Genomic DNA, 25,376 nt, shown 5'->3' with positions numbered 1-25,376 from the left:
CGCTCATAAAACAACCCAAACCCGACTTAAAAGCACCGTAACAAGTATAGCCATTGCAGAAATGTATTATTATAGGCTGTATATATAGTTTAATATATAGTTTAATATACTGTTATAGTTTTTACTGATATTTTACATTTTTATTTATTTGTTTTTTTATTTAAATTTCTTTTCTCTTATATCTTCATTTTAATTTTAGTTACAATTTTGTTAACTGATTTTTCCCCAAAGTTTTTTTTTTATGTCTGTATTATTTGTATTGATTTCTGTTTAAGTTATTGTAGTACTTCAATTTAAGATAAATGAAAATGAGCATTTTTTTTTTTTTACATTTTTTTAATGTTAACATTAAATAATCATTTATTTTTTTTAAATCGACTAAAATGTTTTTTTTTTTATTATTCTTATTCTTTTGGATTTAATTAACAATAATAACCCTGAAGGAAAGTCACTCGGGTCTGGAACGACACAAGGGACAGTAAATGATGCCAGAATACTCACTTTTAGGTGAACGATCTGTTAAATAATACTTTGTGACATTATTTTCCAGGCAAATAATCACATTTCCCTCCCACATTCATACATCTTATGGAGAATATTTTCGTCTCATTTGGTTTTATGACTCTTCTATAGTTAAATCACGTTTCGACTGCTGTTAATTTGAGGCAGGAGGAGCTGAAATATATAATGCATATCATTTTGTCAGCTTTTAGGAGTGTTTACAGTGTGTGTTCACTTTTCTTTCCATTTCTTCTTTGTTTCTTTCTTTAGAGCAGTACATTAGACAAACTATAGGAAGATGACACTAAAGGACAAAACAAATGAAAACAAAGCTAAATAATAATAATAATAATAATATATAAAAAATAGTTTTTACAGATGATTATGCGGTGTGCTGTGCATGTGTTTATACATTCATGATAGAGATATACACATGCACAGCATATTAAAGTTATGTGGAAATATTTCTACATTAAATATATATAACAATGTTTGTAGAGTGAAATCATTGATTTTCTTTTATCGCAGCATCACAATACAATAGAAGACTTCTGTGATGTTCTGTGGTTTTAGTTGTTCTGTGTTACTTCATATGTTTCCTGCTTGAACAAAATTGTATATAAGAAAACAAAAATAAACCCAGCTGAATATGATATGAATGACTTTATAAACAGTGATGTAATGGAGATTTAAACTGAAATCTTTCATTATTACACGTCCAGACAATCCAAACGTATGGGTTTCTCCTTGAACTTGCTATAAACATAAACTATTTACCATCTTTACCAGAAAATATGATTTTCACTGTCAATTGATTGATTTGATTGATTTATTTGTTTCTAATGTGAGTGAATGATGACATTCGAGTGCACATCTACTAATTACTACACAGTAATTAATACAGTCAGCGGTTATTAACATCATAAACTGAGAGCAATCTTTCGGTGTCTTACTTATCAAATGTTGTCAAGTTGATCATCCAATCATAAGATGATCCAGCGGCCGAACTTAAAAACACTGCAGACGTCAGTTACCCATCTCTGATTTACACCAGTGAACAAACTGATCAGAGTTATCATTTAATCTCTATAACTGAAATAAACAATTAATCTTTTAGTCTCAAGTTCAGCAAATATTGAAATTGTGATATGGATTGAATATTGAAAACATGATGAGTGTAGAAGATGAAAGCAGATCGATCCAGAACTACAGGAGTCACATTTACTGACTATTGAACGATAAGATCCTCAGAGAGTCAGGAGTATAAGTACAGAAGAAAGGAAAGAGTGTGTGAGTGAAGGTGGTTGTGAATGTGTGTAGATGTGTGTTAGTTACAGGATCAGAGAATGACACTGTTCCTCTCTCATAGTCCAGATCAACTCTCACACGCTCAAGATCCTGTTTAACATGAAAACCAAACTGATCAGAACATCCTCGCTGCACAAACCAGACATCAGTGTTAAAGAAAACACGTCCCTTCCTCTGGTTTGATTCTGTAGTTACTCCAAGAATCCACCATGGACTCTGTTTAACCTCCACATCCCAGCAGTGTGTTCCTGAGTTAAAACCCTCTGAACCCAGAACACAGGAATAATAGTTAAATCTCTCTGGATTATCAGGAAGAGGTTGTTTGTTCCAGCTGTTTCTCACACTGGTCAGATCATCAGACAGGACGAGATCTGGACGTGCAGTGTTTGGATCCAGAATCACAGGAGCTGATGAGACACAATCAACAGCTGCTTTTATTCTGATGTTCATATAATGATCAAGAGTGAACCACACACAGATTATTATGAATTATGACCAGTGTTCATTTTGACACGCATTTCTGATTTAGTCTTAGTCTTTATCTTGAGTCTTAGTCACATTTCATTTGAGTCTTTCATAGTTTTAGTCGATGAAAAGTCATTGCATTTTCGATTTTTCGTCAACTTTTAGTCAAACTGCAGATACTAATATTTATTTTGGTAGCTATTTCATATGTATTTTTCAAACAAAACTAGTCGTTAATTCTTCTCTCTCTCTGGCCCTTTTCGGTCATAATACACACCAATCAATGAATGGAAAAAATACAAAAGGGGCTCTCTCTCTCTCACACACACACACACACACACACACACACACACACACACACACACACACACACACACACACACACACACTGATACTTATCTAACCAAAAATATCTAAACCTTGACAAAAAGTAATCTTTTAGAATGTCTAGATATAGATCTAAATGCAAAACCTAAAAAAATGAAGAGATGAGGTCTAAAAAACTATGGGAATCCAAAAGCCTCTGTATATATCTATATATGGTGCTAATACAAGAGGTTAAGCAACATTACACAAGTTTATATTTTTTAATGCCTCCAGATTGCCCAATTCTCACATCAAAAAATTGATTTTAAATGCTTTCACTCTATTTTAATGTGAAATATTGCATTTATTTAAAAAAATTGTAAATAAATAAAGAGATATATCAAAATATATATTAATAGTAATGGAAAAAAATATCCCATTAAAATTGTATAAATATTGCATAGTATCATAAAATTCCCCTTAAAAATCAAAAATAATAATCAAAAAATATTGTTAAACACAAATATATTACATTGGTTTTCCTGAAGAAAAAAAAAGTTAGATTTCAAAGCTTCAGTCACTTTTGACCGCGGAGAAGGTAAGTGTGACTCCTAAACGAAGAGGGACAGAAATCAATTAAGCTTATCAGAAATTTGAATTAAGGATTGTATTTGAAAAAACTTGAATAAATGATGACAAATTTCATTTTTGGATGAGCTATTCCTTTAACAGTAGTGAAAAGGGAGAAAAAAATAAAATATTATAGTTGTTCATATATAATATTGATCACAAAAAATATGATTTATAAATTTTGAAACAGAAGCCAAGGCAATAAGGCTCATTAAGGCAATAAGACAAATATGAAAGAGATGCAAATTAAACACATTTTTCAGATACAGAAGGTTTACTTAACATTTGTACATTTATTTAACATCTTTTGTTGATTAACATTAATGACACGGACAGGTGCATAATTAGGAATACTGTCCCTTTTTAAAGGTCCCATGATGTGGATTATTTTCTTTTTTAAATGCTTTTTTAATGTTCCCTGACGTGTACTTATGATATTGTTAGTATGATTTTTACTTTTAAAATTTAGAAATAAAAGGCATTTTTATATCCTGATTTTATCCCTCTGGCTTGAATGCTCTGTTTGAAGGGGCGTGTCTGCTGTGAGACTCTGTTGTTATTGGCTGACATCTCTGCATTTGAAATGCGTATTACATGTGGACGCCCTCTCAAATACTTTTACTAGTTTTTTTTTTTACTATTACAACTGTCGAGATTTTCATGTCATGGGACTTTTAAGACGGAAGGCATGCGTGTACTGCTATGGTACGATGGTTCTTGACTCGAGAACGAGTCAATGTTTCGTTCGTTATCTGGCTCGGCTCGGTGTTCATCTTCAGTTCTCTCTTCACAGCAGTTCAGTCAGTGTACTGTTTGAGTAAATGAATTACTCTGGGATATTGGTTTGTTTGAACTCAGAGGGAGTGTCAGCCACATTAAAAAAGTTAACAGCTTAAGTCATTTGTGGATTAATGCGTATTGGAGACGTGAACAAGATTTTTGGGTGAACTATCCCTTTAATTTGATCCACTGCTCCACATGGGGAAAAAAAACAAACAAACAAAAATAAAAATACAGACAGGCCAACTAGTTAGTGATCCAGTACCGCTGCTCCCTACACGCAGAGTACGCAGTTTGCATTGGGCACCAACTCCCCGGGGGGCACCATTCAGATACTCAGAAAAGAAAAAGAAAAAGAAAAAGAAAAAAAAGGCGCCTTTCCAACAACCACGCTCGCAAACGCTCGCACCTCATGTTTGCTGGTGAATGCTCATAATTGAAGGATGGACATCTTGTGGAAAAGACATCACCAATCCGGAGCAGAGAGAAGAAAATGGAAGGAAGAAAGTAAAAAAAAAAAAAACAGGCATAAGGTTGATGATAGACTTCGATTATTTAGGGACCGTCTCTAAAGTTTCATGCGATATTGGTTTACACTTGTCTAACGTCAATAGCATTCGAAGAGAATGACGTGCAGTCATAAAAACAAATGTAAACTGTTCATTATTTATAATTCACAGCTTTTACATGTTTTATATTTATTAACATAAACTGTAAATTGTTTATTGTTTTGTGTGTTTATTTTTTAAATATTTTCACCTGAACACTGGGGCAGTGACCAGTTAATCCATGAGTGTTAACTTTGAACACCAACTTTCATCATTCTGGTGTTAATATTATACACCTCAAGAGTTTGCTGGGTAACACTGTCAGAGTGTTAATAATGTTAACTCTTTCAAAAGTGTTAATTTAACACTTTACCAGTGATTCCCATATATACTCTGGGCAAGTGGTAATTTGAACTCTGAGGAAGTTAAATTCACTCTTTAAAATTTGCTTTGTATAGACGAGCCGCACCTGATCTTATATTTAGTTTTAGCTTGTCAACATCTCGTCTTTGTTGAAGAAATGAACACTGATTATGAAACTCGTGTTATTGATCAAACACATCAGACTCTCTCCTCTGATCACTGTCAGTGTTTGTTACAGTAAATATTTTAGATTTGTCGATCAATCAAACTGAACTGAGATCTGCTGTATCACTGTAACTAAATATCATGTGGACCAAAGTTGTTCTTCTCTTGTTTTCGGCTCATTTTGGTGAAGCAGCTCATCTGGTTATTCACACATAATGCTGAAATCTGTCAATATTCCCTCATGTGTCATTCCCAGTGTGTGTGTAACAGCACAGATCTTCTCCAGACTCACTGTTTTGGACGATGTCCTGCATCTTCTTCCAGACTCTGAAGGGCAGGTTGCCCAAGTAACGCGGCACATGAATCAAAGCTCCAGAAGGCGTCTGTGGATCCGGCTGTGATGAGATCTGGACTCTGGAAGAACATTCAGGATCAGATCTGCAGTGGCTTTGGATCAGAAGCAGAGAGAGCAGAGACACCAGCAGATCACTCACCTTTCCATCGTGACTGGAAACTCCTGCAGAACAAACACACCATTGATCATCAAGAACTCAATCAATCATCAATCAATCAATCAATCAATGGATGATCTGAAATCAGACCTTCAGAAAGCAGACGTCACTGGCTTTCATCATCTCCTCCGTGTCTTTGATTGTGTGTGAAAGAGCTGAGATGTGTGTGTTCATCTCCTCCAGCTTCTCCTTCATCATCTGCTTCTTCTGCTCCTCTTCCTCTCTCAGTGCAGTGATTGTAGCTTCTTCTTCATCTCTGAGAAACTGATGAAGCTTCTCAAACTGCTGTTTAATCTGACGCTCTGTGTGCTCAGCTTGAGACTGAAATCAAATCACATTCACTTCAATCAACTCCATCAACACACATCAACACATCACATCATTCAGATCCCAGAGAAACTCAGACAAGGACATATAACAGATCCAGAAGCAGATTGCTGCTCATCATTTACAAAAATAATCAACTGGAATCATTATATGAAATATAACGCATCATAATTGTGTTTAGTGATGCTACAGCTGTACTGAAAATGACTCTTGATTGTGTTTCCTCACCTTGATGTGTTGAACTGTTTTCTCAAACTCTCTTTTAATGTTTTGATTGTGTTGAAGTTTCTTCTGTAAGGACTTCAGTGCTGTATTGAGCTCCTCCTAGAATTGAACAAAATAAAAATACATAAAACAGCAGATTACAGTGAAGAGAAGAGAATACAGTGATCATACAGTGCTGTGTTTGTGTGTATCTCACACTAAATTGATTCAGAAATTAAAAGTAAACGTAAATCAAACACAACCTGAGTAAAAACAAAATACACTTTTTCATCAGTATGAATATGATCTCTTACCCAGTGACTACACTTTAGTTCACAAACACAGAACAAATCAGAGCAGAGTTTATGTCATATGAAGTTGATTAAAACAGCAGAGAGAAATACTGAGTGCATGAATGTGATGATATCTGTGTTTATGACTTATTATTGTTCTTTATAAATGAAACAAGAGACATTTGTCCTACCTTATATGAAGGAACAACTTCACTGATGGGTCTGAATGTGTGACTGACGTGTTTCTGTGAAGTAAAGCACACTACACACGCCGGCTGTTTGTCCTCCAGACAGAAGAGTTTAAGTTTCTCACTGTGTAAACTGCAGATCTCCTCAGATCCTGATGAACGACTCTCATTTCTCTCCTTCAGGAACGACTCACACAAGTTTTGTAATGCCAGATTTAATGGAGGACGATCTTTTGAGGATCTTCTCCTGCAGACAGGACACTCCTGAGTTTTCTTGGTTCTCCAGAACTGTTGAAGACACTCTTTACAGACACTGTGACTACATGATAAAATAACAGGAGTCTTGAAGATATCACAGCAAACGGGACAATTATAGTCATATTCAGCTGATGAAGCCATTTTCACTGTTTGAGCTCCAGCAACCTAAACTTTACTTTCACTTTCTGAACGACGGTTTCAAACATGAATAACCTCGAGAATCACAAAGATCTGCTGTCTGTTCTGAAATACACTTCTTCAAAGTCTTTCTCTTCGTTGTCCTCTGATGACTGATTCTTGTTTGATTTTGTCAAAGAGAAGAAAATCGGTGACAGAAAGAAGAAATAACAAGTCAGTCTCTTCCTGGTTAGTGTTGTAAGAGGGAGGAGTTTCTGATCATCAAACAGTCTGACGACAACAGCAGGACTTCTTCAGGTTATATATCAATAAAATACATTAATGATTAACTTGCATTGAAACTTTCTTAAGTATAATGCTAGAAAACCTTAAATCAAACACAAAAGAACAATGAAAAACACAAATGTTGATAATATGTTTTAGTTCTTGCTCTATATTTCTCACAGAGTTCCTCCAGGATGTCATGTCAGATGATTTCTTCATAAGCTGAGAATTATGGAAGGCCAAAAGCGCCAAAAACATAAATTTTAACGCGTTATCAACAGGTTAAACACGTGTATTTCACATACATATATTAAACATGTGTTTCATGTGTTAAATATATGATGTTTGTGGTTTAAAAATCTGTGCAATAAATATGCATATTCAACTCTTATATAATGTGTTAAATACACATTAAAAATCAGTTTGAATGGGTCAGTGTCATTGACTGCTGAAGACTTGGGTCAAATAATTTCTGTGATCTTAGCGGGGTGTACCATTCATAGACTACCAACATTTATAGATCAGCTTATTCAGCCTATTTATTTTGTCCTTTTTTTGTATAGCCTATAGAAATTCCTCAAATTAATATTTGCATGGGGAAGTCAGTTACTGTTGAGGTAAGCAAAAATGCAAATTCAAGATACAGACCATTCCAGTCAATATATATATATATATATATATATATATATATATATATATATATATATATATATATATATATATATATATATATATATATATATATATATTAGTGGTGGACTGTTATCGGCGTTAACGTGCTGCGTTAACGTGAGACTCTTATCGGGCGATAAAAAAATATCGCCGTTAATCTATTCTCAAAGTTGGGTTGGGAGCTGGGTCTATATTAAGCAAGCTATGATGACTTTCACCTTGATATTTTATATAACCGACTGGCTGAGGCCAGCCTAAAAAGATGCTCAGGACAGTTGACTGGCCACTGCTGTGCATCGTCATGAAAGCTTATCTTTTTCATGTGTTTTTAAGCCGTACCGCTTGTCGATTTAAACATTAAAGAATCCAAACACATGACGCAGAAAAGATGAACAGAGTAGCTGGTTACTCGCGCGCTGTGTTCGGTGCACACGAGAGAGACAGAGAGCCGCGTATCCCGGACAGCGACACTGAACCGAGCTCTCTTCTGCGAAGTTATCCTCGAAGTCCCTCCTGCACCTGAACGAACAAATACAAATCGCAGTTTGAACAAACAAAAAGATGTGAACGAGCCCAATTCAGTACTCGCGCTGTTCTGGTGTTCAGGGCTCATGCAGAGAAAGGCGTCTCAAAACACTTGAACACCGAATTTGCTTCTTTTTGCTCTTGTGCCGACAAATATATACAAAATATGTCAAAATATCCACCTTGGAAATTATGCTCGAAAAAACGGTCAGTTGTTTCTTAAGTGAAAGTAAACAGTTGAGGGAAATAATGGGATGTGTATTATATTGGATGCGTTCATCGTCTCTTAAAGTGACCGCGCCTAATTTAGCTACTGGCTGCTGTAATGTTAATCCAAGAAAATGAAAATCACTCACTGCTCTTGACTGAATTACTTTGTAGTTTTAACAGTCAAACAAAAAATTATTCAGACACCATATATAATTTTTGATATATATAGCAAAACTGTAATAATGTGAGAAATGTTGAAGGTGTCTGAATAAATGTAGGTCTGATTGTATATTTCATTTTAACATTGAAGACTATCCAGTGCTATTTTACATTAAATTATTTGGTTTCTGTACCTTGACACCTACAAACTTGAAAAAAACTTAAACATTATGTATATAGCACAAATAAATAAAAATAAACGAACATACAAATTAAACAATTTCAAACAGGGCCCACTGGTACAACCTTCAGCGGGGCCCCGCTGACCCCAGCTATGGCAATTCGAATGAGCCATTTCAATCTAGATTAATCTAGATTAATTTCAAGATCACAGTGGGATTAATCTAGATTTAAAAAATGTATCTATGCCCACCACTAATATATATATATATATATATATATATATATATATATATATATATATATATATATATATATATATATATATACACACAGGTGATGTTATACATTTAAATGTATTTAAAAACTTAAAGTATTTAAACATGGTATTTATAATTTTATATTTATACTACGGGGCCATTGAATGCTTGAATCTGATTGGCTGACGAACATTCTGAGGTGTGCAATTATTTTCTGGGAAATGCACGAATGTAGTTCCAGGCAGCTCTCCTGACCGCATCACGGTTCCATATCACTTCACATAGTTAACAGTTATAACAGTCATGCAGTTTGCACAAAAAGCTACTGTCAGCCCTGCCCTGACGATATTATCAGTTAGCCTATATAGTGTAGCAACTTAAAGGCTACACATGACATTTCTCACTAGCGAGGAGAAATCACTGTTTAGAGACGCTGCAGCAGAAGAGTGTTTAGAGACGCACAGAGGTACGTTAGCCTAATTCACACAAGCTCTCTCTCTCTTTCTTTCTCTGTGTGTCTCTGTCACTCTCGCTCTCTTTCTAATAACTTCATTAATAGCTGCATTTGAATGGTATCAATGGCTCAAGCCTCTATTACCAGCTTTAAAACAACATTTTGGTACTAGCAAAGGAGGCATTGAATGAGATGCGGAAGAAATAGTCCTACTCACAAAAGTGATTTAAGTACTAAAACAGGACGAATCCCTTTAGATAAATCATCGGATCGATGTCTTGAGGTGTGGTAACCGTAATATAAGCCGAATAATTGATTCTGGACCATTGAATTATTAGAAAAATAATTCATACCCGCGATGCGGCCACGACGTGAAGCAGAGTGTGCATTATTTAATATTTCAATACAGTACCACCACTCCCTATACGCAGGGTACACAGTCTGCATAGGGCATCAACTCCCAGAGGGGGCACCATCCCAGTTGCTCAAAAAAAAAAAACACCTTCCGCCATTCTCCCATCCATTCAACTGCTCGCACCTCATGTTTGCGGCTGAATGTTCATAATTGATGGATGGACATGGTAAAGGACATCAGCAATCTGGCCCAGAGAAAAGAAAACTAAAGAAAGTAAAAAAAAATTAATAAAAACAGGCATAACATTGGTTTGATGTTGGACGTTCGAGAGTCTCAAATTTAGGGACAGTATCTAAAATTACATGTGATTTTGGTATACACTTTTCTAACATCAATAGCATTTGAGGAGAAAGACTTGCAGTCATAAAACAATTGTAATGTGTTAATTTAGGTGTCAGCTACAATGCACACCTTATACATTTTTTATATATATTAAAATAAATTATAAATCATTTAGGTAAAAACGAGGCCTGTTTATCACTTTCAGGCAGATACCTGTGAAAGTTTTCCCTTACGAAAATTACCCATGGTTTTAACAATAACACCACAAATCATCGTTCTTGTAGCCATGGTAACTACAAATTAACCATGGCTTTGTTACTTCAAATCATAATTTACAAAGAAGTATTAATATTCTGTAATACTTTGTTGTTGTTGCTATAAAACAGACCTAAGCAATCGATAGCCTTTAAAATGCTGACTTAAAATGCATTATATAAAACAATGAGGCAATAATGATTGGTTAATAATTAACACTGTTAAAATACATAAAGTAGGCAAATACAAAATAAACAATTTATGTATGGTAAATGTCGAGAGCTACAATTGTAATTTGTAAATAATACAACTTATTCATTTATTTTTTTATTTGATCAAAGTTGTATTTTCACCCCTATAGTAGGTGTTTTTTTTTTTACATCATCATATTTGAGGAAGGGGGGCACAACAATACAATCCTGTTTAGGGCACCCATTTGGCCAGCAGCGGCCCTGTTTAAATATGGTTTATTTTTCTAATAATTATTCAGTTAATCCGCTTTTTTAATAATTATTCAATTATTCCGCTTATACTACGGTTACCACACCTCAAGACACCGATCCGATGATTTATTTAAGGCCCCTCGTCAATTATTCCTTACATGAATTTCAGGATTATAATGACAGCTTGTACTCACGTGAGGACAGGTATAAGAACTTGATTTGGCTTTCCTGACAGCAGAAGTATTCTACTGTACAAAAGTCCTAGGTCACCCTGAAAATTGATATTTTAAAGCAATTTATCTGTGAAATGATGAGAACATTCATTAAAGCACTTTATAACATTTAAGTAAACATGTAAACAAAAATACTAAGTAGCTCTTTTTTTTTTTAGAACCACACACATTTAGTTTATACAGTATCTGCAAGTAATTTGGATTGTTACTGAGAATACTACACTCTCAGAAAAAAAGGTACACGGTGGTACAAATAATGTTCCTCGAAGAACGGTTTTGTACCTTTTTAATAATTGTACCCTAAATGGTACAGGAAAGACCTCTGATGATACTGTTTGGTACAAAATTTTTTCTCACCATCCATCCATCCATCTTCTTCCGCTTATCCGGGGCCGGGTCGCGGGGGCAGCAGTCTAAGCAGAGAACCCCAGACTTCCCTCTCCCTAGACACTTCCTCCAGCTCTTCTGGGGGGACACCGAGGCGTTCCCAGGCCAGCCGGGAGACATAGTCTCTCCAGCGTGTCCTAGGTCTTCCCCGGGGTCTCCTCCCAGTGGGACGCGCCCGGAACACCTTCCCGGGAAGGCGCCCAGGAGGCATCCGGAACAGATGCCCGAGCCACCTCAGCTGACCCCTCTCGATGTGGAGGAGCAGCGGCTCTACTCTGAGCTCCTCCCGGGTGACTGAGTTTCTCACCCTATCTCTAAGGGATCGCCCAGCCACCCTGCGGAGAAAGCTCAATTCGGCCGCCTGTATCCGGGATCTTGTCCTTTCGGTCATGACCCAAAGCTCATGACCATAGGTGAGAGTAGGAACGTAGATTGACCGGTAAATCGAGAGCTTCGCCTTGCGGCTCAGCTCTTTCTTCACCACGACAGACCGGTACATCGACCGCATTACTGCAGAAGCTGCACCGATCCGTCTGTCAATCTCCCGTTCCATCCTTCCCTCACTCGTGAACAAGACCCCAAGATACTTAAACTCCTCCACTTGAGGCAGGAACTCTCCACCAACCTGAAGTGGGCAAGCCACCCTTTTCCGACTGAGGACCATGGCCTCGGATTTGGAGGTGCTGATTCTCATCCCAGCCGCTTCACACTCGGCTGCAAACCGTCCCAGTGCATGCTGAAGGTCCTGGCCTGATGAGGCCAACACGACAACATCATCCGCAAAGAGCAGAGACGAAATCGTGTTGTCACCAAACCTGACCCCCTCCGGCCCCTGGCTGCGCCTAGAAATTCTGTCCATAAAAATCATGAACAGAACCGGCGACAAAGGGCAGCCCTGCCGGAGTCCAACACGCACCGGGAACAAGTCTGACTTACTGCTGGCAATACGAACCAAGCTCCTGCTCCGGTCGTACAGGGACCGGATAGCCCTTAGCAAAGGGCCCCGGACCCCATACTCCCGGAGCACCCTCCACAGGCCGCCGCGAGGGACACAGTCGAATGCCTTCTCCAAATCCACAAAGCACATGTGGACTGGTTGGGCAAACTCCCATGAACCCTCCAGCACCCCGTAGAGGGTATAGAGCTGGTCCAGTGTTCCACGGCCTGGACGAAAACCACACTGTTCCTCCTGAATCCGAGGTTCTACTATCGGCCGGATTCTCCTCTCCAGTACCCTGGCATAGACTTTCCCAGGGAGGCTGAGAAGTGTGATCCCCCTGTAGTTGGAACACACCCTCCGGTCCCCCTTCTTAAAAAGAGGGACCACCACCCCGGTCTGCCATCCCAGAGGCACCGTCCCCGACTGCCACGCGATGCTGCAGAGGCGTGTCAGCCAAGACAGCCCCACAACATCCAGAGACTTGAGGTACTCAGGGCGGATCTCATCCACCCCCGGTGCCTTGCCACCGAGGAGTTTCTTGACTACCTCGGTGACTTCAGCTTGGGTGATGGACGAGTCCACATCTGAGCCCTCAGCCTCTGCTTCCTCAATGGAAGAAGTGACAGCGGGATTGAGGAGATCCTCGAAGTATTCCTTCCACCGTCCAACGACATCCCCAGTTGAGGTCAACAGCTCCCCACCTCTACTGTAAACAGCATTGGTAGGGCGCTGCTTCCCTCTCCTGAGGCGCCGGACGGTTTGCCAGAATCTCTTCGAGGCCGACCGATAGTCCTTCTCCATGGCCTCACCGAACTCCTCCCAGGCCCGAGTTTTTGCCTCCACAACCACCCGGGCTGCAGTCCGCTTGGCCTGCCGGTACCTATCAGCTGTCTCAGGAGTCCCACAAGCCAACCAGGCCCAATAGGACTCCTTCTTCAGCTTGACGGCATCCCTTACTTCCGGTGTCCACCACCGGGTTCGGGGATTGCCGCCTCGACAGGCACCGGAGACCTTACGGCCACAGCTCCGAGCGGCCGCTTCGACAATGGAGGTTGAGAACATGGTCCACTCGGACTCAATATCTCCAGCCTCCCTCGGGATCCGGTCGAAGCTCTGCCGGAGGTGGGAGTTGAAGATCTCTCTGACAGGAGGCTCTGCCAAACGTTCCCAGCAGACCCTCACAGTACGTTTGGGTCTGCCGAGTCTGTCCAGCTTCCTCCCCCGCCATCGGATCCAACTCACCACCAGGTGGTGATCAGTTGACAGCTCCGCCCCTCTCTTCACCCGAGTGTCCAAGACATACGGCCGGAGGTCGGATGAAACGACCACAAAGTCGATCATCGACCTACGGCCTAGGGTGTCATGGTGCCACGTGTACTGATGGGCACCCTTATGCTTGAACATGGTGTTCGTTATGGACAAGCTGTAACTAGCACAGAAGTCCAATAACTGAACACCACTCAGGTTCAGATCAGGGGGGCCGTTCCTCCCAATCACGCCCCTCCAGGTGTCACTGTCGTTGCCCACGTGGGCGTTGAAATCCCCCAGTAAAACGATTTTTCAAAATTGTTCTCACATCAAGGGTACATTGAATACCTGTCAACCTTGATAGACAGCTCCCTTATTATTACATTTGCAAATAGCATACAATCTTTGTGAACGAAAATGATTAAATAGTAAAGTTATGAATAATTTACGGATTAAAATATTTAAATGAGCTTATACAACTGTCTTAAATGTACATTATCATAACAGTTCTGAAAAAATAGTGCCAAAAACATGTGAAAACCAGGAGGAAACAGGTTTTGTGATATTTATAAAACAAAATACTTCATGCAGTTTTTTAATAAATATTTTCAAAGACAATCATGATGAAATACATTTATCATTGGTCTCCATGCAATTTGTCGTTTGCTTTCCATTGCAATCTATCCTACCAAATTACTGTTTCATGCACGATTGGTTGCTGTGTTAAATAATTTGCATAGCAACAAGACACTGATTGGTCGAAGGCGGCGGCGCTGCTGCAGCCGTTACGGAATTTTCTCTGTCATTAAGGAGAGCGGGAAGAAGCACTTCTGAAACACACGTCCAGGCATTTTGCCTCTTGTCTTTTTCGACTTAAAAGCTTAAAAAAATTAAGAAGGTGGATTTTAATGAACAAATAGTTCGTAGACGAAATGTAAAGGTGAGTTTTGACTATTTGTGTTTATATTTAGTTCATGAGGCAAACAATTTAAATGTTTCAACTATTCAAAGCGAAATTAGCAACGTAAATTTAGCATATTTGACACCATGCAATGCTGTTAGCCATTTGTGTACACTTTTTGACATTTTTAAAGCAGTTAATTACTTTAATATTACGTTACAATACACAATATGGCATTAGGCATTGCAACACGACATTGATGGGCCAAAGAATTTTCAAACGGAATGGAGAGCGGGAAGCAGACAACCATGGCTTTATCGTCGATGTCGTCAGAAAAACTCCTATTAAAATTAACAGAGGCCGGACTCGAATTCTCAGAGGAAGAAAAGAGAAAATTCAAAGGTGAGTTTTATATTTAATCAAATCAAAAATGTATAAAATGTTATACAACTCTTTAAGCATGGCATTAGCAAGTGTATTTAGCTTATGTATGAATCCAGTGCTATTAACCGTCCGCTTATAGTATAAAGTGATTTAGTTTGTGTGCTGCAATTCTGGTAAATTAAGTTATGCCTGGTTCAGATTAATTTACAAGATTTTTGTGTCTGTTATGATAGTCACGGTGTCAGATTACACGATTTTGACTCCTAAAATCTTGTGTTGTGGACAAGAAACATGTCAGACTACACGTTGCTTTCCGACCAGTCATCGCGTGCCGACACACACACACACACTGTCCCTCGCCCACACACCCATACACACACACTGTCGCTCACTCACTCACTGTTGCTCGCTCACATACTCACTCACTCTTGACAGAACCATAGTGGAGGACCGTTAAAAAATTAAACATGCTAGTCTTTTTGTCGTGATGTCCTGAAGCATCGCAGACGCGACATTGGTTGTCGCCTACTATGACACACTATACGAGATGAAATGAAACTATTGAATCTTGCGTCCCGACGCCGGTTGTCGTTTACGAATCCCCACGACACCCTACGTCAAACGGATCTGTTAAAATCGTGTAATCTGAACCAGGCATTAATTTAACGTTTGACATTCGTTACACATACGGTTTCATACCTATTAAACTCTGTGCATTTCATGTTTGCAGCCCAAACCCAACTCAGATATACAAATAACCTCCGTCTTGTGCATGTTCACAAAGTATATCTTGCAAAAGTCCAGACAAACTTGTGACGTGTGTTCTTTGTGGTCTGCCCATCACTCTTTCCCTGTGTTTAAAATAGTGTGATTAACGTTACCTGATTCTGCCCTATCTATAAGTCATATACATTTCATTCAGTGTATTACATAAGTTTTTGAAACTTAGCAAATGTCTCTTTGACTCTTAGATTTTGAAGTTGATGGGGAAACTGTCAGTGCTGGTCTCACGGATCACATGATAGGACAACTTTTTGAGAAGTCTTTTAAGAAGCAAGTTAAATTTATCAAACTTATCCAACAACTTAAAGAGAACCAGAGTGAAGAACTGTCTGAAAGTCTGACTACACCTTCAGCTTTGAGGCAAGTATTAGTATTTTTTTATTTATGTTCCCTTATATTTTCTACTGATTGACTGATTTTCTTTAAGTCCTTAAATTTATTTATTTTTTTGCCAGAATGACATTGATGTCAGTCTTGATAAAGCACAATAAAACTGCACTTCAAATTAAAGTCTGAAAGATTTCACAGAAGTCACTTTATTAAAAGTCTATTCACCCAAAATTCTGATGCTTCAGAACTTCAATAAAGAGATCGTAAAATAAGTCCAAATGAATTAAGTCGGTTAATTAATTTGTTTATTTAAAATTTGGCCATCATTTTATGTTACAAAAAGTGCATAATGCTGCTAATTTTTGTTGGTTTCGACATACAACTCTGTGAAGTGATTTCAGTATATGTGAATACTTTTTGAACATTCCAGAACATTTTACCAATAGCTGCGTTTACATGGACACTTGTAATTGAATTGATGGCTCAATCGGACTAAAAAACCTTCATGTAAACACCTTAATCGATCCGATTTAGCTTGATCCGGATGAAATTTCGATCGGATTGAAATGGGTGGTTTATCCCTTTTGTAATCCTAGCGAGAGAACATGTAAACACTTGATCGGATTGAAAACTGAAAAGACTGTGCAATGACGTTAAATAGCGTAATGACGTATGGCGCGTGGAACGAGCTGTTCTTCCTGTTGAATAAAGTGTCATATTAATAAGTTTCCCGTCATTCTAAAATCCTCATTTCACTCGCGTCTCTGTGAAGTGAAGCAGGACAACGTCCCACCAGTCCTTGTTTTGGATTCTCATCCACAGACGTCTGGTTTTGGCCGTGGGGAGGGGCACTTTTCCTGCGTGATCAATAAGCAGCATGGCAAAACGGTTAATCTGCTCTAAATTATGACCAGAGACGAATTAATATTACGTCTGCTGTTTAAAACAAATAAATAACCAATAGAGGAGAATATTTATGCGCGAACAGCGGGAAACTGTATATTTGTGCAGTGTGCGCATGTCAAAACATCAAATCCGATTTGAAACTTGTGACACATAAACGCGCACATCAACCCGATTACTTTATTTATCATTCATGTAAACACCTTGTTCGGATTCATCAATTGTATTGATTTCATTCTGATTGTGTCCATGTAAACGTATGCTGTTAAAATTCAGAGATCATTTTGGTGACTATAATCATGATATGAACATTTCATACTGTTTCATCTCTATTCTGCGTCATTCCTCTGTCTAAACAGCCAAGAGCAAAGAATTCCAGCCCCATTTCCTCTTGTCTTCTCCCTACCAAAATTCCCAAAGGATGTTCAGTTAAAATTGGATAACAAAGAACCATGTCATAAGATCAGCACTTACCGGCATACAATTGTACGAGTGCTGCACGAGACTATGGCTCAGCACACACTGTAAGTTTAATAAACACTATTTTGTTTTTTAAATTCCAAACCCTGGTAAACATTTGTAGTAAATTTGCACACTTTTTTTAATCTTCTGATAGATATCCTTCAAACAGTGACTATGTTTGCGCAGTCAAGGCTCTTATCTCCAAATACCCTTTCCTGAGAGATGCAGAGGGAAATGGATATGTAAGTCAAATGTTTAATATTTATTTTTAGACAATGTAATTTATAGACCTGCTTAAAAGGTCATGAAACCTGCTGTTTAAGCACCAGTTGGTTCTCGCTACAGTTTCAATTTTTTTTTTTGAAAATTTTATGGCAATATTCACTAGTTCAGTGCACTTTCTCTTAAAAGATGAATTTTGAGTTCGTAAGCTTTCGAATGATTCCTTATCTATGATGATTACTAAAATGTGATATGAAAAAAGGCAATAAATAAGAGCGCCAATCGTCCCGCTAGCAGGATGTGACAGTTAATTAAACCTGTTTTTCTCAAAATTCCGTTCCTGAAAATCATAGCGATCAGCCGACTTAAGATAACCATAAAGTATTACCAACAAACAATGTAAGAAATAAAAACAGATTTCAAAAGGGCTTGAAACCAGCTTTAATATGGTATCAATTACATAATAGTGGCATCCATAATCGTAATCGCGATTGAAAATTAGATTAATTGTACAGCCCTAATCAAAATTCACTATTTTCTTTTACAATTGAAACTCAGATTTAGTTTACTGTTTCATGACCCTTTAACAATACTGCTATTTGGCTTTTTGTCAACCATCGACTAGTAGGGCACATTTTAACTGCCTTCCCAGAAAACACTAACTTCAGCTTGACATCATTTGTTTTGTTTTTTACAACAGCATACGTGGCACATGTCCCTGAAAAGAAAATTTAAAACTGAAAGGTCCCCACTTGTTAACGAAGAGGAGGTAAAAAAGATTAAAATGAAATATGGTCACAATGTAAAGAAACCTGGAGAAAAAGAGGCTAGTTGTCAGAGAACCAGCAGATCTGTGGTAAGCAATGTCTAGCAGTGATGCATCACAATATAAAACTCTAAAATAAATGTTTAGAATCTACAGCTTTAAACTGTAGTCTTTCATCAAAAGAATAATTCACTCAGATTATATATGACTAAATCTTGAAACCTGTAATCTTGTCATTACATGTGTTTTGCATTATAGGCAGATGAAGACTGCGTGTCTTCTATTGGTGAGGATGCTATTTCAATCAATGCCCATGTAAAGACCTTACAGGACCAGTACAAGAAGACCCAACCAGATGCTGCAATAGTGGATGAAAAAATGAAACAAACATTTGCTTGGAGGAGGAGGGAAATAACCAATGGCATTCCTACTGCAGAAATTTTTCAAAAATATCCCTTCCTTAAGACCCCTTCAGTTGTAAGTAAAAAAAAAAAAAGCTTATACATATTGTTTACTGATTTCCATACAATGGCAGCTGATTATTACTTTAAAAACAATTCTGAAAGCATAAAAAAATATATATTTATAAAAATAAAATATTTTACTTTTTACCGTACAGTACTGTTTCCCACAGTATTTTTGTGGGTGGAGCTTGGTACCTCTGGAGGGTGGGGGGGTTCTGTGGACATGCACTTTTTTTTTTTTTTTACAATTTAAAGATAAATTCATTAATCGCTACTTAACATTAAATCAGAATCATCCTCGCGTTTTCGGTGATTCCCTAGTTATACAATTTTTTTAATATTGAAAATTCTTTAAATCAGGGCATTTGTCCGGTCAGGCAAGTACAATTCTCTTTCACTTGTCCCTTAAAAAAACACGCGTGTCACAGACGAGCGTTATTATCAAGCCCTGATATGTTTTCCTTTAATGTTTTTCCCTGAAGAGAATTACGTTGTTTAAAACGAAAGTGTCGCACGTTCTTTGCGTTTTACAGTGATGAGAGTTCCGTGTCTTTATTAAACTCAACGCATTATAATGATTTATTTGTCATCCACCCTTGATTAATTAAAATGTTATGTTTTTATTAAAAAAATGTATTAAAAAAATTTATCTGAGCATGTGACTGTCTGTCCCAGTTTTGTTTGAGATCCGGCACGAAATTTGACTGTAATTCTCTCTTTAGGAAAAACCCTGCTCTCCTTTGAACATTCAAGAGTGCATGAGAGAAGCCCATTCACAATAGCTGTGCATAAATGCTGCTTAAGTGAAAACAATATTTTTGTGTAAACAACACAATTTCTCAATGTGGGAACAAGCTTTTGAAAGTTTCCATTAGAGCATGGTGTGTGAACGGTTGCTTTATACTATGGTGAGAAAAGAAATAACATTAATTTAAATTAATTGTTTTTTTTTTTCCTTTTCGTATTTGTATTTCAGTTATTCCAGGAAATGGGTCGAATGCATGCCGTAAATTTAAGCCGGTGTTTCCAGGATTCCTTCAGCAAAATTGTGTCCAATGTTTTGAGTTTGGCTAAGGGGAAATCCGTTATAGAAGCACATTACATGGATGCCAGAAGAGAAGCTGTTGCAGAGAGCCTTTGTGGTATGCATTTTTGTATTGAAAATACAAACTGAATATTGTACGTCTTTATAACTGCTATAAGCTGCCTGTGGGGCGGGATGTTAAATCACTAATTCGAGAGTAAAACGTTCACATTTTTAATTGTAGTGTTGTTCTCTAACTGAACTAAATTACTTTTGTTACCATAAGAACATTGGGTAAGTGATGTAACCGGTGTTGCAGCTGAGCACCGGTAACAATAATGGTTTGTAACAATAATATGGTTTGTTGAAGAAAAATTGTGTGAAACAGTTCCACTATCCAAAATAATTACCAGAAAAACCTGAAAAGCACTTTATTTTATTTGTATCTTTGCTTTATTGTATTTATTTGTGCAGTTGCTTGTAGTTTGATTTTTTTTTTTTTGTCAGTAGACCTTTTTCTCTGAACATGACATGTACCAAAACCATGACCCTTAAAACCATGATACAAACAGAACCGTGAGCAATTTGAACTGTTACACTACTAATACCTATTCAATGTCTTTTTAGATATGGATTTTCGTGCTGCTCTGGTTTTACTTCCGGTGATTTTCAGGGAGAAAGTGGACGATTATGTCACAATCAGACAGGTATTTAATGCAAAGAATCTAAAGCAAGTAGGGATGCACCGAAATTTCGACTTTCGAAAATTATTTTCATTTATTGGCTTGTATGTTTTAAATTCAGAATCATTAAATAATTGAATTTAATTAAAGTCTTTTAATAATACAATTATACAAAAAAAAAAAAAAAAAAATTATTTTTAAAAAGTAATTTTCGGTTTTCGGCCAAGTGCATCTAGAAGTTTTGGCCCTGAATTTATTCGGTGCATCCCTAAAAGTAAGATAATATAAAAACTATTCTGGCTTAAGTGTAGATAAACAGTTGTAACTAGTCATTGGGAACATGAATTTAATCCAGATTTTCTTTTGATGTTTGTAATATTGTTTTTTCCATTCTGTTTAGGAAGAACCAGCCACACCATATCCCACTGTACAGATGGACTGTGTGAACTTTTCACAGACACGAGGAGCAGTGTCATTCATTTACAACAGACTGCTCAAGCTCAGCTGTGGAAAGCTCCCCATCACCACGACATGGGAAAAGGAATTAGCTCCTTGCAAACTAAATTGGGACTGGATATGGGACACTATTCCAACATTGTCAAAAAATCTTGCCCATCAGTTAATACACTATAAACTGCTGCATAGGGCTTGAAACAATTAATAGATAATCATAAAAACCAAACCAATGCAATCAGGCTTTGTTGATGCAATGAAGCAGCTCATGAACTTTTTCTGTCAACTTTATCTTAAAGCTATTAACCAAACCCCTGCAACAACTAAGTGTTGGCTTTTTTTACTCACCATTTTTTACTCACCATCCCTGTGGCGGGATTTAAACCTATCCAGCAGTTTACTGTGCTATCAATGCTAACACATTTATCAGTTCCCAACTTACATTTTTTGCATACCTCCACTATAACTGATTTTCCCACACAAATGTTAATGCTTTGATGCCAACCTAAGTTTGCTAATAAAACTGCTATTTAAATATGTTAGTTTTATAGGCTAAACAAAATAAACAAATAAATAAATAAATAGGCTGAATAAGCTGATCTATAATATCTTAAAGGGTGGTCGTCCAGTCTATTTCTGGTACACCCCCCTAAGCTCACAGAAATGGTTTGACCCAAGTCTTCAGCAGCAAATGATACTGACCTGTTTTCTAGATGTTAAACAATTTATCCTCTGATGATCAGATTACTATTTAAAAACAAAGTCCATCCTCCTGAGATGTAAATTCAGAACTGCTATAAAAGCTAAGATGTAAACTCAGAATTCTTAAAAGAAACAGAATTTCAAGATTTGTACTTAAAAAAAACAAAAAAACGTGCATGATGTAAACTGAACTGTTAAAAACAACTTAATTGAAATATGCAAACTTAAGAGTTATATCAAATAATTTGCAAGATGTAGTCATAAATCTTAATAAATTGCAAAAATTTGCAAGAATTCTTAAAAAAAGTAAGATTTAAACTCATAATTATATAAAAAAAAAAAAAAAAAAAAAAAAAAAAAAACAGTAATCTCAAAATTCTAAAGAAAAAAAAACAATGGGAAGATGTAAACTCAACTCTTACGAGAATTAGCAAGATTTAAACACAGAATTCTTAAAGTCAAGTCAAGTCTGTAGATTTAGATACAACTATACAATAAGGGAATGTAAAAAAGACATATAATAAAATTAAAACTCAAGTTAAATAAACCATGTGCAAGGCACATGGCAGATAGAGTGCAAATCAGTGAAGTGAACAAACAGTGCAGATAAAAGATTTTTAGTGCAAAAAGAAGCTTATTCAGTCTGATTAAATTGACAAAGGGCTCAAGAGCAGTTATTTTATTTAACTGACTGATGAGTTGGTAGAATGACGCCAGTTCCATGCTGAATGAGGTAGTGAGCAGACCAATGCAGGACAAAGTGACTGGTGCATGATATTGTATATTAGTGGGTGTGTGTGTGTGTGTGTGTGTGTGTGTGTGGAAGGTCCTGGGGATGTGGGATCTGGGGGGGTACATAGTTCAGTGGTGCAAGTTCGGGAGCGAGTTTAGCTTCCATACAGCCTGATGGATGAAGCTGTCCTTCAGTCTGCTAGTCCTGTCCTGGAGACTCCGCAGTCTCCTCCCTGATGGCTGCAGACTGAAGAAGCTGTGTGATGGGTGGGTGGGATCACCTGTGATGCAGAGGGCTTTGCGGGTGAGACCGGTACCATAAATATCCTGCAGGGAGGGGAGAGAGACACCAATGATATTCTCTGCTGCTCTCACTATGCGTTGCAGAGTCTTTCGGCAGGACACGTTGCAGGCTCCATAACACACAGTGATGCAGCTCGACAGGATGCTCTCGATGGTGCCTCTGTAGAAGGTGTACATGATGGGGGCCAGGGCTCTGGCTCTCCTCAGTTTGCGGAGGAAGTAGAGACGCTGTTGTGATTTCTTGGCCAGTGTTGCTGTGTTTTCAGTCCAGGAGAGGTCCTCTGTGATGTGCACACCCAGGAACTTGGTGCTGCTCACTCTCTCCACAGTCGCACCATTGATGGTCAGAGGAACATGCTGAGTGTGTGCTCTCCTGAAGTCTACAACAATCTCCTTTTGTCTTCTCCATGTTCAGAGAGAGATTGCACCACTGCACCACCCGGCCAGGCGGCTCACCTCGCTCCTGTAGTTTGTCTCATCTTTGTTGCTAATGAGACCCACCACAGTCGTGTCATCTGCAAACTTAATGTAGAGGTTGGAGTTGCGTGACGGTGTGCAGTCATGGGTCTGTAGAGTAAAGAGGAGGGGGCTCAACACACATCCTTGGGGGGCCCCAGTGTTCAGTGTGATGGTGCTGGATGTGTTGCTGCCGACCCATACTGCCTGAGGTCTTCCAGTCAGAAAGTCCAACAGCCAGTTGCACAGTGAAGTGTTGAGCCCCAGCTGGACCAGTTTGTAAATGAGCTATTGAGGGATGATTGTGTTGAATGCTGAACTGAAGTCAATGAACAGCATTCTGACATATGATTCCTAAAAAAGTACAAACACAGAATTCTAAAGAAAAAAGAGCAATATATAAACAGAATTCTTAAAAAAAAAAAAGATTTACACTCAGAATTCTAAAAACAAACAAACAAACAAACAAAAAAACCTGCAAGATTTAAACATATATATAAAAAAATGCAAGATGTAAAATCAATTACAAAAAATGTGCGAGATTTAAACTCGGATTTGTTAAAAACAACTGAATTACAAGATGTAAATCCAAAATAGCTGCTGCTGCTGCATTGACTGTTTGAGGATCTTTAGATACATCTATGTATATGAGTTACTTTAAAACTAGGTGTTGTCTTATTTTATTTTAATAAGCCACTCACACTTACTTTAGCAGCCTAAATCCTTTAATATGTCTTTTATTTTGTCAATATTAACTTCTGGCATGAAATTATACATTCATAAATGTATGTTTTTCAAAACTCCCCACGTTTAGTGGCGTTTAATTTGGAGACGTTAAAAGGAATGAAAAGTCCCAAAGCAAGGTTTATGTATTCTTCATTAGAGGACTTTGGTTTCTTAATGTGAAAATCTGTTAACCCCTACTTTTTCTTTATCTTTATATATATTCTTTTTTCTTAAATGTTTTTTTTATTTATTTATTTTACATTTATTTTGTTTTATGATGTACAGAGTGTGAACGAAAATTGAGTGTAATCTCAGACCGTATTTGTAAATCTACCAGTAATGAATGCCTTTCTGTGTTAATGTTCAAAGCAACTGATGTTTTTACTTTAAAAATTAGGTTAACATATACGATTTTTTCTATTTTAAAAGTCCTTGTTGGAAAAAAGTGATGTTTTATTTTATTTTGATAAGTCACTCACACATACTTTAGTAGCCTAAATCCTTTAATATGTATTTTATGTTGTCAATATTAACTTCTGGCATTGCTATATCAGTTTAAACCCTGTAGACGCATACAAATATTAAACAGGAATGAATGTGGTAAGTCAAGATGGGATTTTCTTGCCAAAGAAACTTTTACAACATTACACGGAAGGCTAAATATATTTCATCTCAAGTCGTGCACAGAAACGCGTCTGGTGTCTGGCATCTGATGTCTTTGTGTTTAAGGTTACGACCATGTCAACGAAGATTGTAAAACATCTAAAGGTTTTCGGGGATTGCAACTGGACTGTAAACGAATTAGTTTTGCCGGGGTTCTGGCGTTGTAAATGGTGGTGGTGCAGGTCAGCTAAAGTTCAAAAAATGTTGTGTATTCAGTGATCAAAGGGTGACAATTTCAACTTTATGACGTAGACCTGTTAGTTCATTTACTGGTCAAAAGGATGTTTGATCTTTTAACAAGTCAGACCATAGGAAAATGTTGTTTAATTTGAGTTAATTTAGTTTTATTTTAGCTACATTTATAATTTTTTATTAAAACCCCTAGATCTTTCAACCTCAACATAAAAGTACTGAGAATGCAAACAAGTACACAAACACAGGCATAATCACAAACAAACTTAAACACACACACACACACACACACACACACAAACAAAATAGGTCAC

General features: G+C 37.5%; 2 protein-coding genes across 2 annotated transcripts; one reads left to right on the top strand and one right to left on the bottom strand.

Annotated features, from left to right (window-relative positions):
• Nucleotides 1–1,169: 1,169 nt before the first annotated feature.
• On the bottom strand, nt 1,170–7,395 carry LOC132153246 (nuclear factor 7, brain-like). Its single transcript, XM_059562630.1, has 6 exons — nt 6,594–7,395; nt 6,134–6,229; nt 5,669–5,899; nt 5,561–5,583; nt 5,359–5,480; nt 1,170–2,216 (listed from the first exon to the last, which is right to left on the bottom strand). Exons 1-6 carry the CDS (start codon nt 6,987–6,989, stop codon nt 1,723–1,725), a joined length of 1,362 nt encoding a protein of 453 aa, XP_059418613.1. The 5' UTR covers nt 6,990–7,395; the 3' UTR covers nt 1,170–1,722.
• A 7,563-nt stretch (nt 7,396–14,958) lies between these two features.
• LOC132153299 (uncharacterized) lies at nt 14,959–21,487 on the top strand. Its single transcript, XM_059562670.1, has 9 exons — nt 14,959–15,216; nt 16,170–16,341; nt 17,574–17,738; nt 17,831–17,918; nt 18,599–18,754; nt 18,923–19,141; nt 20,105–20,270; nt 20,780–20,859; nt 21,236–21,487. Exons 1-9 carry the CDS (start codon nt 15,099–15,101, stop codon nt 21,485–21,487), a joined length of 1,416 nt encoding a protein of 471 aa, XP_059418653.1. The 5' UTR covers nt 14,959–15,098.
• Nucleotides 21,488–25,376: the final 3,889 nt, after the last annotated feature.

The sequence above is a fragment of the Carassius carassius genome, chromosome 11 (assembly GCF_963082965.1).
Source record: "Carassius carassius chromosome 11, fCarCar2.1, whole genome shotgun sequence".
NCBI classification, from domain to species: Eukaryota; Metazoa; Chordata; class Actinopteri; order Cypriniformes; family Cyprinidae; genus Carassius; species Carassius carassius.
The sequence above is the reverse complement of the archived record's forward strand: the minus strand, read 5'-3'. Positions and strand labels throughout refer to the sequence as shown.

Coding starts and splice junctions, on each gene's coding strand:
- LOC132153246 (XM_059562630.1), bottom strand. CDS start 6,989: ATGGCTTCATCAGCTGAATATGACTATAATTGTCCCGTTTGCTGTGAT. Junction 5,584..5,668: donor GTGACGTCTGCTTTCTGAAG/GTCTGATTTCAG, acceptor TTTGTTCTGCAG/GAGTTTCCAGTCACGATGGA. Junction 2,217..5,358: donor GCAGGACATCGTCCAAAACA/GTGAGTCTGGAG, acceptor GTGTCTCATCAG/CTCCTGTGATTCTGGATCCA.
- LOC132153299 (XM_059562670.1), top strand. CDS start 15,099: ATGGAGAGCGGGAAGCAGACAACCATGGCTTTATCGTCGATGTCGTCA. Junction 17,739..17,830: donor ACTATGGCTCAGCACACACT/GTAAGTTTAATA, acceptor ATCTTCTGATAG/ATATCCTTCAAACAGTGACT. Junction 18,755..18,922: donor AGAGAACCAGCAGATCTGTG/GTAAGCAATGTC, acceptor TTTGCATTATAG/GCAGATGAAGACTGCGTGTC.